This window comes from Geotrypetes seraphini, chromosome 2 (genome assembly GCF_902459505.1).
Source record: "Geotrypetes seraphini chromosome 2, aGeoSer1.1, whole genome shotgun sequence".
Classification (NCBI taxonomy): Eukaryota; Metazoa; Chordata; class Amphibia; order Gymnophiona; family Dermophiidae; genus Geotrypetes; species Geotrypetes seraphini.
The window spans coordinates 297510051-297526185 of NC_047085.1; the positions used below are offsets into that span (position 1 = coordinate 297510051).

The following is a 16135-nucleotide window of genomic DNA, read 5'->3' on the forward strand; positions in this document are numbered from 1 at the left end:
GCTTGCTCTAGAGCAGTTTTCCTGTCGGTCCTGGCGTATCCTCTTGCCTCAATGGATCTCTCTCTTCCCCCCCCCACCCTGAGTTCAGCATCTCTTTTCTTCCTTCCCCTGATACAGCATCTGTTGCCCTCCATGTCACCCCAATTCCAGTGCTTCTTTCCTCTTTCATGCCCCCATGCAGCACTTCTCTCCCTCCTTGTTCACCCTCCCCTTGATGATGTGCCTTGCTCTCTCCTTGCCCTGAGTCCAGAGCTTCTTTCTCTCTCCTTACCACTTCCTTGTATCAACTTGCCCTGCTCTCTCTCCTTGTTCCCTCAAGATAGCAACTCTCTTGCTCCTTGCCATGAGTCCAACATTTTTATTTATTTATATTCTGCACTATTCTCATAATAGATTGTAGGCGGATAATAACAATTAAAAAAAGTGTCCAAACAAAATTATTCATTTAACAATCATAAAAAAATAATTTTAAACAATTTTCTAAAGATAGAAGAAGAAGAAACTTTTCTTAGTGTTTTTGGAAGATCATACCAAAGCTTTGGAGTGTACTGCCTTTACGGGAATAAGAGGTTGCTTCAAAGAGGCGGCTTCCAGGAAAGGCCAATGGCAGCAGGCTCACCTCACTGCTGCAGTCAGCCGTCCCAAAGATTACATTCAATAGAGCTGTTGGTAGGTGGAGGACAGTAAAGAAAACCCAGACAAGGGTGAAATCAGCCTTCAAAAAGAAGACATGTCCCGGTACAAGCAAAAGGGGTGTGAGGTGTTTTCTACCGGTTATGGGTGCTACGCAGATTGAGAGATTATTTGTCCGAGGATAACTTTAAAACTTGTGAATCACGTTTTTGACTATTGTAATGCTTTGTACTTGGGTTTGCCACAATGTGTTCTTAAGTCCATGCAACTTGCTCAGAATGCCACTGCACACATCGTGGCGCATGTTGTCCCGGATTGAGCATATTATGCCTGTTCTAAAAGAGCTACATTCTGATAAAACAAAGTTCTTTGTAGCATCTCCTACCAAAATATTTCATGAACTTTCCATCAATATACTTTCAACATCTTATACAATCCATCCAATGATTAAAATTTTAGGAATCGTATTACATAAACATCGTACTATGAAAACCCAGATAGATGCTGTTGTACGATAAGTTATTTTACTTTATGGAGACTATGAACAATTAGACCCTATTTTGAATTTTCTGCCTTTAAATTATTGGTCCAGTCATTACTGTTGAGTCTCTTTGACTATTGCAATATTGCTTATTTATCAATTAAGAAGGAATTATTGAGATTATCACCGATACAGAACACAGCAGTTAGATTGATTTACAGATTGAAGAAATACAATCATTTTATTGCGAATTGCATTGGTTGCCTGGCTCGGGTATTGTTCAAGTTTGGCTGTTTTTGTTACAAGGTTTTATATAGTGCAGCCTCTACTTATCTGGCTAACAGTTTTTCCATAGCTACACACAAATGCAGTAGAAAAACTCATGCTCTGTCCAATTTCCCTTCTGTAAAAGGTTGTAAAAGCAAGAAATTCCTAAATCACTCTTTAGCATCTCAGGCAGCTTCTCATGAAAAAGAATTTCAATCATTGTTGCTTACAGCTGTTTCTTCCAGACATTTTAGAAAACAGCTAAAAACCTATCTTTTCTCCAAATACCTGACTAACTGGCTCATTCAAATATACGATTATGATTAATATTTATAATCTTTTGTAAATCACATAGAACTTTTTGGTAACGCGGTCTATAAGTATAATGTTATGTTTTGTTGTGTTACATTGGTTGCCCATCAGTGCTTGTATTGAATTTAAGATACTTTATTTAATATTTGAACTATTGCATGATGATGGTCCCTAGATGGTGTAGTTGTTATTGCATATTTACCAACCGTCACGGAAGTTGCGCTCTAAGGATAAGTTATGTCTCGATGTGCCCTTTCTGACTGCATTTAAACTTTCGAGTTATTATTGCAAGGTGATGTTCTCTGTGCAGGGCCTTATTTGTTGGAACAAGCTTAAAACTTTTGTTTGTGTGCACTTTCTCCAAATGAAACAGTTATGCAAGAGCAGGGAGAGATAGGTTTAAAGGCTTTTTGGTTGTTTTTTTTTTAAAACATCTTTAGTATGATAAGGTGGTAATTAGTTAATTGTATTTTTTTTTATTGTTTGGATGTTCTATTGTACTCCGCATAGAATTGCAGGATATGCGGAATATAAATTTTTAAAATAAATAAATCCGGATGTCTGGAAATCCTATATCAAGCTCTCTATAAGAGATTTGCAAAACTGTAACTTGGTGTTCTGTTTAGGAGGGGGGAACTAATGACAGATGTCTAACAAAAGCATTTATTCTTAAATGCCCACTGGCATTTTTTTACATTCATGGTTCTTGTGAAGACCATGCTTAACTAGTTAGTCCCTTGTGCAACTGTAATTTGTTGTTTGATTACAGCAGTTCAGTGAAGTTGTATGCAATTTTCCTGATTTTCTTTTGGGGGTGTCTCTTACTGTTTCTCTTTGCTGATCATTAGATTAATGGCAGTTGGTTCAGTGTTGGATTCAGTTTGTTTCTAGAAAGCTTTTGATAACCTGACTGATTTTAATTTAACTTTATTTTGTTATACCACCTTTCAAACATTGTATCAAAGCAAATAACAAAATTAAGGCACTTAAAAACACACAGAGAATTTTATTAAAAGAACATGACAAATCACATGGCCTCGTATGATAAGCACAAGAGGGATATGAAGTAGCACAAGAATAATAACTCTAGTAAACTTATTAACAGAACATATTGGGTTTAAAGACAGTTCCATGCTGACAACAACCCCAAACTAAATAAATATCTTAATATGAATGAAAAGGTTGTTTAAAAATCCTGGTTTTAATCCTGGTTTTAAGACATAGATCATGCTGGCCTTGTATGAAGTCGAGTTGATGTTATAAGAGACCAAATGTTATGGCAGCTAACTTAATTTTTCTCTTCATCCTTTTTTATGATCCCATTATTGCAGGCTGATTTCCCCCCCCCCCCCAAGACAAATACTACAAGCAGACTGGGAGTTTGGAATATTTTTCAAAGTTGATTTCATTAATGCCTCTTGCACAGAGATCAGCAAGCTCTATCCTTACAACTTAGTCTTGCTATTGTGCGGTCATTTTTTTAAATGTTTAAAAAGTATAGTAGTCTAATAGACTTATGACATTAAAGCTTCCTATGCCTGCCTTTTTATCTTGAGGGAAAAAAAGCCTTCAAAGAGGAATTCTTGTGTTTTTTTAAACTATTAGTTTACACATGTATTTTTTTTTTCAATGCAGTTACCAACAGAGTTGATCAAAAATTACAAGTGGCTCAAGCAGTGGAAGCTCCAACAGCAGCTGAATAGTGGCAAAAATGAAAACCTTTCTGGCAGAATTACAGAATACTTAGAGCTACTCAAGACAAAGGTTTGCTTATGTAATTCTGAGCTTGCTGTGTGGGAAGAAACTGATGGTTAAGGGATGGTTCTTGTAAATCCCACTCTATTCCTGGACAAGTGGGTTATGCATCCCATATTGCAATACTGCTTATAGGAAGCCTCATTTACATAATTTTTCAGACCCTCCCCTCTTACCCCAGGATTGCCCTCAGGAATCCAGTTGCTTTCCTACAAGTGAAACCATAGTGGGTAGTCTTTTCTGCTCATGTTTAATTTTTCTTCCTCTCAGTATTTTTACGCGTTTCGCATCTTCATACTGCAGAGGTGCCCAGCAGGGACAGCTCTAGCTGCAGAAGATCACAGACTTTGTGGATAAAGTCTGTTTTCAGGGGGTTGGCTGTATTGCATTGCACCTCCTGGATACCCTGCACCTTCAGATTGGGGCTCAGGGACCATTCCCTTGGGGAGCTGGCTCACCCCGGGTCCGTCTGCTAGTAGGTTTGAATGCAGGCTGCGTGGCTTCTTGGAGGTGTGCCCGGGATCAAAGCCGACTGCGTTCCTCCACCAGGTTGAATGCATGGTGTGTTCTATAGATGGAGGAAGTCCCCGGCTGGTGAAGTTGGGCCAGAGTGGCAGTCAGAAGACCAGCAGTCCAGTTTGCAAGGCTTCTTGAGGCAGAGGATCTCCCTGTAAACTGTTTCAGCTTCTTCTACTGCATGGTGCAGTGACTACAGGGTTGACAGCCTGCCACAGTTTGGGAGATAGCCCTAGTCCGCCCTAGTCCACCCACTCCTAAAATTGCTGTTTTGGGGGGATTCCTGTGCTTTTCCTGGACTATATTCTTTCAAAATTGCTCTTTCGGTGGCCATCTTGGATTTTCCTGATCTAAATTTAAAGGTTGTTGTTTGTTTGTTTTTTTACCTTTACAAGTTTCATTTTTGCAGATGACTCCTCGGGGCAAGATACTTTGGATTCATGCCCTGTTTGCAATGGATGGATGTCTGATGAACAGCCATGTTCCACATGTTCAGTGGCATGGGAGGGGGGCAAGATTTCATTGGCCCTGGTTCCCTCAACCCCTTTAGGAGGTCCTGCCTCTCACTCCAGCTGGGGCCAGACCAAAAAGTTGATATTGGCCCCTGAGGACAGCGTGCTAGTGGCCCCAGTGAAATGCAGCTGCAATTCGGTGGCAAAGACAAAACCTTCAGAGGTTCCAGGAGTTCCCAGGAGGTGGCTGCTGATTCGGACGAGGGTTTCCCCTGGAATTTATTAACATGCTCTTCCAGGCTTATCTGACCAAGAAAAAGGCACCATCTGTGCCTACTTTGCCATTCTTGCTGGCTATGGGGGTTCCCTCCCCCCCAATCCAGGATACAGGTCTTAAATCCAGATTTCCCAAGTTGTCCAGGGATGATTCACTGGCTGATGACCTGATGATGTCATGGCTTATGCAAACAGGTAATACCACTGTAGGGGATACAGCGGTGCTTATAGATCTCCAAGGTCTGGATCTAGGAGAGGTTCCGGATCTGGGTGAGGATCCCATGGTGCGGAGATTCTTTAAGCCCTCAGCTTTGGTCAGTCTTATTGCAGAATCCCTCCAGGAGTTGAAATTAGAGATTGGCAGTCAGCAGTAGTGGAATTATTTCTTATAAGCAGCATGAATCCACAGTCTTTGTGCTTTCCTGATCATCTGGACATAGCAAAGACGATCACGGATCACTGGGAGGTGCCGAAGAGTCCTCTGAGAGTTGCTAGAGCCATGTCCAAACTCTGTCTGATGGTGGATGTGTTTAATCAGCGTTTTGCATCCCCAAAAGTAGATTCCCTGGTGGCACAGTTTACCAAGCGCACTTCTCTCCCTAGTGATGGAGGGGTTGTGCTGAAGGACACGCAGGACCAAAGGATTGATTTTGTCCTCAAATGGCTCTTTGACTCTGCAGCCTCCAGGCTTGCTGAAACTGCTTCCTTTGTGGTCAGAGCCTGTCATTCTAAGCTCCGCCATGATTTGGACACTATAGTGTTCCCAGATCTCCCCTTTTTGATTTCAGGCTTGGATTATGTGGGGGACACCTTATATGATCTTTTCAGAGTGGTAAGCAAGCTCTTGGCATACTCTGTTTCGGTGCATCGGATGTTGTGGATCTGGCAATGGTCTGGTGACTCATCCTCTAAGGTGACCCTGAGTAAATTACCTTTTAGAGGGCAATTAATGTTTGGTAAAGGTCTAGATGATGTCATGCTATATGTTAAGGAGGGCCTTTAATTGAATGGACTAAAAATTCTACAGGAGCAGAAAGATACCTTGGAATCCCTATGGGTAGAAATTCCATGTGTAAGGGGGAAAAGGATAGTGATAGGAGTGTACTGCTGTCTGCCTGACCAGAATGAACGGACAGATACTGAAATGTTATCAGAAATTAGGGAGGCTAACAAACTGGGTAACACAGTAATAATGGGCAATTTCAACTATGCTGATATTGACTGGGTAAATGTATCATCAGGGCTTGATAGGGAGATTAAAATTCCTTGATGAAATCAAGGATCACATATCATCACCCTAAATTTATTTTATTTTTCATATTCAAAAGTGTTGTGTGCAAAAGTAACGTAAAGAGATCCAAAGTGTTAAAATACGTCGCCTATACCCATAAATCCTTATAAGAGAAAGTTTCCATCATAATTCAAAAAATAAATATAAGAGGAAATTTCCTTGAAAGGAGGGGTGCCTTGGTTGATTGCCCTACAGAGTACCCATTTTGTGTCCTTCAGGGGCAAACTCAGGGGCGCATCCTGCTATTACAAAATGTTAGTTTCTCCATATCATTGCGGGGAGATACTGATGCCAGAAATTGTATTCAACTCCGATGAATCGGAGAAACTCATACAAATAAATAAATCTCTGTAATATTGGATAATGTAATGGGTCAGTTTGATAAATTGAACAGTAGCAAATCGCCTGGACCAGATGGTATACATCCCAGAATGCTGATAGAATTGAAAAATGGAACTTGCAGAGCTATTGTTAGTAATCTGTAATTTTCTTTAAAAACCAGCATAGTACGAGAAGGCCAAAGTGACACAGATTTTTAAAAAGCATTCCTGAGGTGATTTGGGAAATTATAGACTGGTGAATCTGACGTTGGTGCCGGGCAAAATGGTGGAGATTATTTATAAAAAAACAAAATGATTAATGAGAGAGAGCCAACATGGCTTTCGTCAAGGGAAATCATGCCTCACTAATCTACTGCATTTCTTTGAAGGAGTGAATGAACTTGTGGATAAAGGTGAACTGGTTGATAGTGTGTATTTGGATTTTCAAAATGTATTTGACCAAATACCTCATAAAAGAATTCTGAGGAAATTAGAAAGTCATGAGGTAGGAGGTAATGTCCTTTTATGGATTGAAAACTGATTGAAAGACAGGAAACAGAGGGAACCAAGATGGCGGATTAAAGGTTTGGCTGAGCGCTTCGGCTCAGAAGCTTGCCAATATTTTTTGCTACTATAAAAAATTACCTTTATCGATGCCGAAGCAGAGAGGGCGCAATGCCGCTGGAGTCTCGTGGCGCCCGGACCCAGCCGCTTTCGGCAGTATCGATCGCCTTCTGCGTCGAATGCAGGACATCGTTGGAGTGTCGGATTGCCTGCTGGAGATGCACCGGGGCAAGGCGGAAGCGATCTCCTTGGGCCTGGAAACCACCTTGAGCCCCAACACTGGAGTGCCTCCCCCTCCTCCCCAGGGCGCAAGTTCCCCGTGGGTTGAGAAACCATTGGGAGTCGATGTGGGACTCTTCCCCGAGGCTGATGGCAACGTATTGGGGACCTTGGAGGGGGACTCTCTGCATTCGCAGAGTTTCCCTTTGGAACCTGAGGACTTACCAGCACCACATTTGATTTGTGAGCAGGAGACTAGCAGCCACGAAGGAACCCCAGTTGGTGAGGAAATTGTTTTTTCTTCTAAAAAATTCTTCTATACATTGGAAAAACCCCAAGAGGTAACTTGAGGCTATTTGGGACCTAGTGGAGAAATTGGCTAAATCTATTAATCCTCAGCTCTCTCAGTTAGAGCATAAAGTTAATACTCAAGAAAAGGAAATTGAGAATATTAACGTTGACTTATAAGATTTGAAAAATTAAACTTTGAATTCTTCCCAAGAAGTGAAAGCTTCTAAACAAATTACCGAAAAACTTGTGAGAGATAATATTAATTTAAGGAGAAAATTGGAGTCTTTAGAAAATTTCTCTCGTAATAATAATCTTAGATTAATTAATTTTCCTAGAGTAGCAGCACTAACTCCTAGAGATATGTTGAAACGCTATATGAAAGATATTGGAAATTTCTGAGAGATTGCTACCACCAATTACCCAAGTGTATTATTTACCAATGAAAAGGGAAGAAAAGTTAAAGGAAGAAGATGATAGAGTACTTAATATTTCTACAATTTTGGAACTTTCAGATAGCGAACTTGCAAAGCCGGCAACACTTCTTCTTACAGTTGCTTTGACACCAGACAAGAATTGGCTATTAAGACTTTTCTTCAAGAATAAACAGAAAGACTTTCTAGGGTATAAAATACAAATGTATTCAAATTTGTCACGAGATACACAAAAACGTTGACATGAATTTTTGTTGTTAAAGCCGGGGCGACCTATTTTCTTCGTCACCCATGTAAATGTGAGAGAGTTTATCAATCGCAAAAATATGTTTTCTTTGATCCTAGTCAACTGACAACCTTTTTGTCAGCTGCTCTCCTGAAAAAAAAAAAGAGTGGATATTTGAAGCACTCATAGATTTTGATTTCCTGTCTCAGCCAATAACCATTATTTTATCTTTACTTTTATTTCTTTGTTATCATCTCGCTGATTTCTACATCCTGGTTCTAAATATTGAGGACTTGAGTTAAAGTTAAGCTATATTAAGTTACCTTGGATTAGTGGGCTAGTAGGATATAATTTATATTGTACTTTATTTGTTGCTTAACTTTATCTTTCTGTACAAGTGTTAACTTGATTGTAATTGAAAATTGATAAAATAATTAAAAAAAAAAAAAAGACAGGAAACAGAGTGGGTTTTAATGGTCAAAATTCTCAATGGAGAAGGATAAATAGTGGGGTTCCCAAGGAGTCTGTGCTGGGACCACTGCTATATAATTTATCAATGATCTAGAGATGTGAATAACTAGTAACATAATTAAATTTGCTGATGACACAAAGTTGTTAAATTGCAAGAGGATTGTGAAAAATTGCAGGAGGACCTTGTAAGACTAGAAGACTGGGCGCCAAAATGGCAGATGACATTCAGTGTGAGGAAGTGCAAAGTGATGCATGTGGGAAAGAGGAACCTGAACTCTAAATTTGTGATGCTGGATTTTATGTTAGGAGTCACTGCCCAGGAAAAAATCTAGGAGTCATTGCTGAGGCTCTATGTGTGGCGGCTAAGAAAACAAATAGAATGTTAGGAATTATCAGGAAAATAATGGAAAACAAAGATGAAATTGTTATAATGCCCTTGTATCGCTCTATGGGATGGCTGCACCTCAAATACAGCAAGCCCCAGTCCTCTCGAGATCTGGGACGTTCTAGTTTTCATACCTCCAGATATTCCAGTTAAGCTCCTCGGGTCAGATATCCTATCAGTCAGCCAAACAATAGATTGGTGAATCCCAGCATCCACAGTCTATAGGGTGCTGCCCTGCGTCGACCCCTAAAAATATGTTCTGATGCCAGGCCCTCAGTAGATCAAGTGGTGGCTTTCAGCCTTCCTTGTATAATAGATGGCTATCATTTCCAATCGCTGGGTCCTGGACATTTTTTGGGATGGCTACAAACTCGAGTTTTATCAGCCTCTGTCAGAACGCTTTCTGGACTCCCCAGTGGGAAAGCCAGACAAAGTAACCTGGTTGGAATCCACAGTCCAAAGGTTGCTGGCCATTGCGGCCATAGAACCCGTTCTGGAGCATGACTCGGACTCAGGCAGATCTCGATTTACTTCATTGTGCCAAAGAAAGGGTCTGAAGACTGGAGGCCGATACTGGACCTCAAAGCGGTCAATGCGGCCCGTAAAGTGTCCCGTTTCAGGATGGAAACGATGCATTATGTACCACCTCATGCCAACACAGGATTTGAGAAGGATGCACTTATTTTCCGTTGGAGTCCACAGCGGGATCCATTGTATGCCCTGCTCCCTTGGATAGTAGAAGCTTGGAACAGTCTGGCCTGGTGGTTGAGTTTTATAGCTCTGTCCCAGGGTCTTCCCCTCTGGATCTCCAAATGGGTAATTCTGATGATGAATGCTAGCCTGTTCAGCTAGGGTGCTCTTTGCTCGGACAGCCCGGTCCAGGGGCCGGTAGTCCTCATCCAAGAGAAAGTAGTCGATCAATCACCTGGAGCTTTGGGTGTTTTGGCTGGCTCTCCTGCACTTTGAATGTCTTCTCCAGAGTCAGACTGTGCCTGTCTTCTCGGACAGTGCCATGGCGGTAGCTTATGTCAATCACCAGGAAGGCACCAGGAGCTCATTTTTGTACAAGGAAGCCCAGTTTCTCTTTTGATGGGTGGGAAACCACCTCCTGGCGATTTCCGCAGCATACGTGGAAGGAGTGGACAATATCCAGGTGGATTATCTTAACTGTTAGACTCTGGGTCCCTGTCCCAGAGAGTGTTCAGCTGCATAGTGGAACAGTGGGGTCATCCAACGTTCGACCTCATGGTGTCGGTGGTCAACAAGAAGGCGGATCAGTTCTTCAGCCACTGTTGCAAGCCAGGAAGCGAAGGCTTAGATGCACTGGTACAGCCCAGGCCGCTGGAGGATCTTTATGTCTTCCTTCTGTCGCTCACGATAGGCCATCTGCTGAGTTAGCTCAAAGTATACAGAGGTTGGGGGATGCCGACCTGGTTCTTCTGCAGCTGGATCAGGGACTTGGACTCCCCTGTTATCCTCGTCTTTTGCAGGGCCTGATTGTACTCCAGGGTCCGGACCGCTTTGGTCTTATGCCCTGGCTATTGAGAACACGGCCTTAATTCGCAGAGGCTATTTTTGGGGCATGATAGTTGCTCTCTTGCACAGCAAAAAGTCTACTGTGGCAGCCTATGCGAAGGCTTGGAGATGTTATCAATCATGATATATCCAGAAGCACGAGTATCTGAATTTTGCCATCAGTACCTCTGATTCTCACGTTCCTTCAGGATGGACTGGATAAAGGCCTGGCCATCGACTCTTTGAGGATTCAGACCACCAGTCTCTCTTGTTGGGTCCTAAGCCTCTGAGAGGCTCTTTGGCCGCTCATCTAGATGTTGTCTGGTTTTTAAGGGGCACATTGAGGCTTTGGCCCCCGCTGTGGCTACCCTGTCCGACTTGGAATCTCAATTTAGTTCTCTGGCATGTCCGCCCTATGAACCTTTGGAGCAGGCATCCTTAATGAATCTCACTGTCAAGACAGTTTTCCTGGTGGCCATAACTTCAGCCCACAGAGTGTCCGAGCTTCAGGCCTTATCCTGCAGAGATGCTTAGGATTCCAGATTCCAGCGTTTTTCTGCGCATTGTTCTCTCCTTTCTCCTGCAAGTGGTCTCTAGTTTCCACATCAACCAGGAGGTCCAACTATCTACCATACCATACCATACTGATTCTTGTATCCCGCAAATGTCAACTAGGAATCATTGCGGCTTACATAATATTAGAAATTATACAGAGGTATAGACTTCATACATATGAATATGTTATAACAGGTCAGTGCAGTGAAGTGAATAGATGCGTTTTCAGTGCCTTCCTGAATTGAAAGTATGGGGTAAGTTGTTGTAAGGTGCTTGGGAGTTTGTTTCAGACTTTGGGTCCTGGTTCGCGAGAGCATGGCCAAGTTTTATGTTTGCCGGATGTGCGCAGGCTCTTATTGCGGTACTTGGAGGTCTCAAAACGAGTTTCAGGTTTCCAACCATCTGTTCAATTTGGTGGGTCCTGCTGGCTTCAAAAGCCACCATTTCAAGATGGATCCTTATGCCTATTCCGTCTGCCTACATTGCAGCTGGAAAGAAGCCCCCTATTTCTGTGTCAGCTGCTGAAGAGGATAGTCAAGGTTACCTTTGTTTTCCATTATCCCACCTACCTCCTGAGAGCTTCAGCAGACTCATTGGTGGCAACAGCCAGCTTACAACAGTGTGGTAGGTATGGCAGTCACTTGCTTATGAGCCACTCAACTGTTCATGCTCATATTAATGCATGCTTGCTTTCTAAACAGTATATGCATAGAGATGAAGCAACAATAGGACCTAGAATCTAGTGCTCAACTTTTTTCTGTACTGCCATGTTTGCTGCAGCAGCCGCCTGATGGCGGGGTAAAGATGATGGGAGGGAGGGAGGGAAAGAAGAAGCAGAAGAGAAGATGGACAAATATAGTGAGGAAGGTAGCACACAAACAAAAGGTCAATGTAAATGAGGCACTAAGAAAAGAGGAATATGAAGTGATTTTAGTTCCATCTTTTTTCCTACTCTTCTAAAAATTCATGCTAGTTTCTAGAAATTATGTAAAATGCTTCTCCAGACTTGCTTTTTAATGTTGCTTGCTAAGGGTGATATTTTCAAGGTAAATACAGAACTCAATTTTTTTTTTTTTTTTTTTGTTCAGGCACTAATCCACTTCTTTCCTCTTGCAGTGGACAGCCTTGAGTGAAATCAAATCTCTGGAATCCAAGCAAGCAGCTTGCGAGGAAATCTTTAGAAATGAAGATGAATATAGCCTGTATGAAGCGCTGAAATTTCTTATGTTGAGCAAAGCCGTGCAACTATACAATAACTATGAAGAGGGGAAAGAAGTGCCTGTGTTCTCCTGGCTTCTTTTTGCTCGAAACACATCCGGTACACCCTGTGAATTTATGAAAAATCATTTAAATCAAGTAGGTTACACTGGGGGCCTAGAGCAGGTAAGCTGCAGCAGACATTCATTTATTCAATTTTGTCCACTCTTGTGTCTGTCCTATGTTATGTTTGTATTTTCTCCTGAAACATTTTAGAAGCCAATAGGACTTCGGAAAACGCCTTTGTTTTCTGAAACCACTGAGGGCCAGATTCTCAAAACTTTAACAAGGTCACTAAACTGGTTTCCAGATGGTTTAGCCTGCATGCATTTTAGCGGCGGATTATCAAAACGGCTTATTGTGGTCTTTAGCGAGCTTTCTAACAGTCTCAGACACTGCCATGCAAATGGGTTCTTCAATAATGAAATGAGCACACTGGTGGATTCTTAAAAATCGCCATTCTTCAAGAGCGGTGCCAGCTTTTGGCGACAGAAATCAGCGACTGGTCCGGGGGTGTCGGTACAGTGACAGCACGCTTAAAAGTGCATCTTGTAGCATGTATTTTGACTGTGGCTAATGAAAAAAAAAAAAAATTGCATGAAGAACATAAATTGTAGTCTACTTTATTTTTTATTGGGAGTAGTAAAAGAATGCTTTTTGAGCTTGTTTATTATAGTCCCCTTTGGCTGCGGGAGAGATGCCCAGTTTCTCTTGCCGCCAACTGACACACACTACTGGCAGTGGGAGAGATGCCCAATCTCTCCCGCCCAACCGACACACACCCAGGCAGTGAGAGAAATGCCCAATGTCTCCTGCCACCAATCTCCCCCCCTTGGCAATGGGAAAGTTGCCCAGCTGACACCCCCCAAGGCAGCAGGAGAGATACCCAATATCTCCTGCCTCCAGTGACCCCCCACCCTCCACCTTACCTTATTTTCAGATGGCTGTCTAGAGGGATGCCTACTCTCTCCAGCCAGCAGGCCCACCTCTTCAAAATGGCAGGCCTTCCCTTCCCCAGTGCACCTGGGATGCACTGGGAAGGGGCCTGAGGCTCTGACTGGCCCAGATGCATAAGGTTCCACTCTTAAGAGGGGCCTTAAACAACCTGAGCCAATCAGAGCCTCATGCCCCTCCCAGGTGCATTCCATTTTGAAGAGGCAGGCCTGCTGCTGGAGAGATTAGGCATTCCTCTGGGCAGCCATCTGAAAATAAGGTAAGGGGGAGAGGGCAGGGGTCGTTGGAGCATAGGGGTTTCATGGCGGTGGAAGAGTGGGCAACTCTCCTACTTCCAAGGGCGGGGGATTGGCGGGGTCTTGGTTGTTGGCGGGAGACATTGTGCATTTTTCCTGTTGCCTGTGGGTGTGTCAGTTGGGCGATAGAGACTGGGAATCTTTCCTGCTGCTGGTGGTGTGTGTTGATTAGCGATGGGAGAATGTGATCAACTCCCCCGCTGCTGAGGGGGGAGGAGGTTGATTGATGGCGGGAGACATTGGGCATCTCTTCCGCTGCTTTGGGGGTTGTCGGTTGGGCGGGAGAGACTAGGCATCTCTCCCGCTGCCAAGTGGTGTGTGTTAGTTGGCGGCAGGAAAGCATGGTGGTTTGGCAGTGGGAGACGGGCATCTCTCCCACTGCTGTTTTTCTTTTTTTTTTCCTTCATTTATTCTGCACATGTGCCCATCACTGTAACTAGCGATAGATACATGCTAATTTAGCACGTCTTCATTACTCTCCGCCAACTTCATTTGCATGAGCATTTTTTGGAGAATGACTTGCTATTTTAAAATCACTACTATAACGGCTGCAACTGCAGCTCGTCAGATTTTTTACACGTTTTTTTTAACATCTAGGCCTGAGACCCCAATGCTCAAAAGCTTTCTGTGACAGTAAGACTCATAAAAGCAGTCTTACTGGCATGGAACCGCTCCCCTGCTGTTGCACACATGGGTTCTCCGTGGCTGTTAACGTTCCTCATAGCAGCCACTGAGAATCCTATGGTAATGCATTACAGGGAACTCATTAGTGTTCTGAGCTTTCCTTGTGATGCACTGAATAATCTGTGCTAAAATTTTATTGTATGTGTTGTGTGAGTTCACAACACCCATGCAGCAGCTGTGCGCCCATTAAAAAAAAAAAAGTCGTCCTTATATGGTATTTAGGCCATTCTCATTTCATTCCAAGATAGGGCTGCTATTTTGAAGAGACGGGCATTTGAGGCAGGAGGGGAGTGGGCACCAAAGTTATGAGGGGTGCAGGGGAGTGTCAGGCTCGCTAGGAGAGGAGACTATCTTTGTGCTCAGGAGGGGGTTGGTGGAAGGGACGGAGGAACGAAAGATCTTCAAGTCTAGTTACAGTAGTATTCTGCTTTAACTGTTTTGGCCCCTTGGAAGATAGGCGGTCATTACAACACCTTCCTGATCCCAAAACACTGTGGCCATGACCTTTCCTGCCGACCTTTGAATCTTTAATTTCCTTGGTTCATCGTCCCACATATTCTCTATCCCTGTTCGTCAGCTCTTTTCTAGCACCATCTTCAAATTAGCTTCCCTGCCCTTCTCCCAGTTTTTAAATCCTCCTTATTTGCTCCATAGATTTGTAGGGGCTGCCACTTCTGGAACAAACTACGACTCAGCAAAGTGCAGTGCACAATCTTCCACTCTGCTTTCAGTCTTTTAAGGATAGTGAAGACATTTAGGCAGCATATTGTTCAGACTTAGGGAACTGAAGGGTGCCGGTAGAATAGAAAAAAGAATGTGGAACCAGATCCTGGACTTCCAAGAGTTTAAAACTGTAAAGTTTATTGGTGTAAAAAACAAAATATATCACAATATATTGAAAATCAACCTCATTCCAACGGTGTAAGAACAATAATTGCACTGCATTAGTGATGACCAGATCCTACACAGGCCGTGTTTCAGCTTAATCAAGCCTTCCTCAGGGGTCCTTAATATGCAGTAACAAGAAATCTGTGGAATGAGTGCTCTCGCGGTGCCGCAACTTCCGACTTTGCTGGGAATGCTGAAACGTGACCACCCCACAGTGTCGTTCTGCTTCTGGAGGGTGCAGGTAGAAAACAGAATAGCTGGTATTGAAGAAATATAGGGACAAATCATGATTTCTTAACAAAGTGAGTTCTTTATTTATTGGTTAATCCTAAGCAAGCTAAAATAAGACAGATGTGCATAGGGCAAGGGTGCCCAAATGGTCGATCGCGATCAACCAGTAGATCGCAAAGGCAACACGAATCAATCACATTGCCTTTGTTTATCTTTTTCTCTCTGCTGCTTCCCCAAGCCAGTCCTGAAACATAGAAAATGACGGCAGAAAAGGGCTATAGCCCACCAAGTCTGCCCATTCCAATTATCCGCCCCCCAGAGTTCACTCCCCTAGAGATTCCACGTGAATATCCCATTTCCTCTTAAAATCCGTCACGCTGCTGGCCTCAATCACCTGCAGTGGAAGTCTATTCCAATGATCCACCACTCTTTCGGTGAAGAAGTACTTCCTGGAGTCGCTCTGAAATTTCCCTCCCCTGATTTTCAGCGGATGCCCTCTGGTGGTTGAGGGTCCCATGAGACAGAAGAGATCATCTTCCGACTCGATACGTCCCGTGATGTACTTATACGTTTCAATCATGTCTCCCCGTTCTCTTCTTTCCTCAAGTGAATACAGCCGCAATTTTTTTAGTCTTTCTTCATACGTGAGATCCTTGAGCCCCCAGACCATCCTTGTCGCCATTCGTTGAACCGACTCGATCCTCAGTATGTCCTTACGGTAGTGTGGTCTCCAGAACTGAACACAGTACTCCAAGTGAGGCCTCACCATGGATCTGTATAACGGCATCATTACTTCAGGTCTCCTGCTGACAAAACCTCTGCGGATACAACCCATCATCTGTCTTGCCCTGGAGGAAGCCTTCTC

The 16135-nt window shown here is 43.1% G+C and overlaps 1 protein-coding gene across 1 annotated transcript in view; it reads left to right on the top strand.

Moving 5' to 3' along the window:
- LOC117353662 (ubiquitin thioesterase otulin-like) overlaps positions 1 to 16135 on the top strand; it is a 104310-nt gene that overhangs the window by 70687 nt on the left and 17488 nt on the right. The window contains exons 9-10 of the mRNA XM_033929855.1: positions 3329 to 3457; positions 12077 to 12343. Of these exons, the coding sequence (XP_033785746.1) occupies positions 3329 to 3457; positions 12077 to 12343 (396 nt within the window). The remainder of the gene's footprint in view (positions 1 to 3328; positions 3458 to 12076; positions 12344 to 16135) is intronic.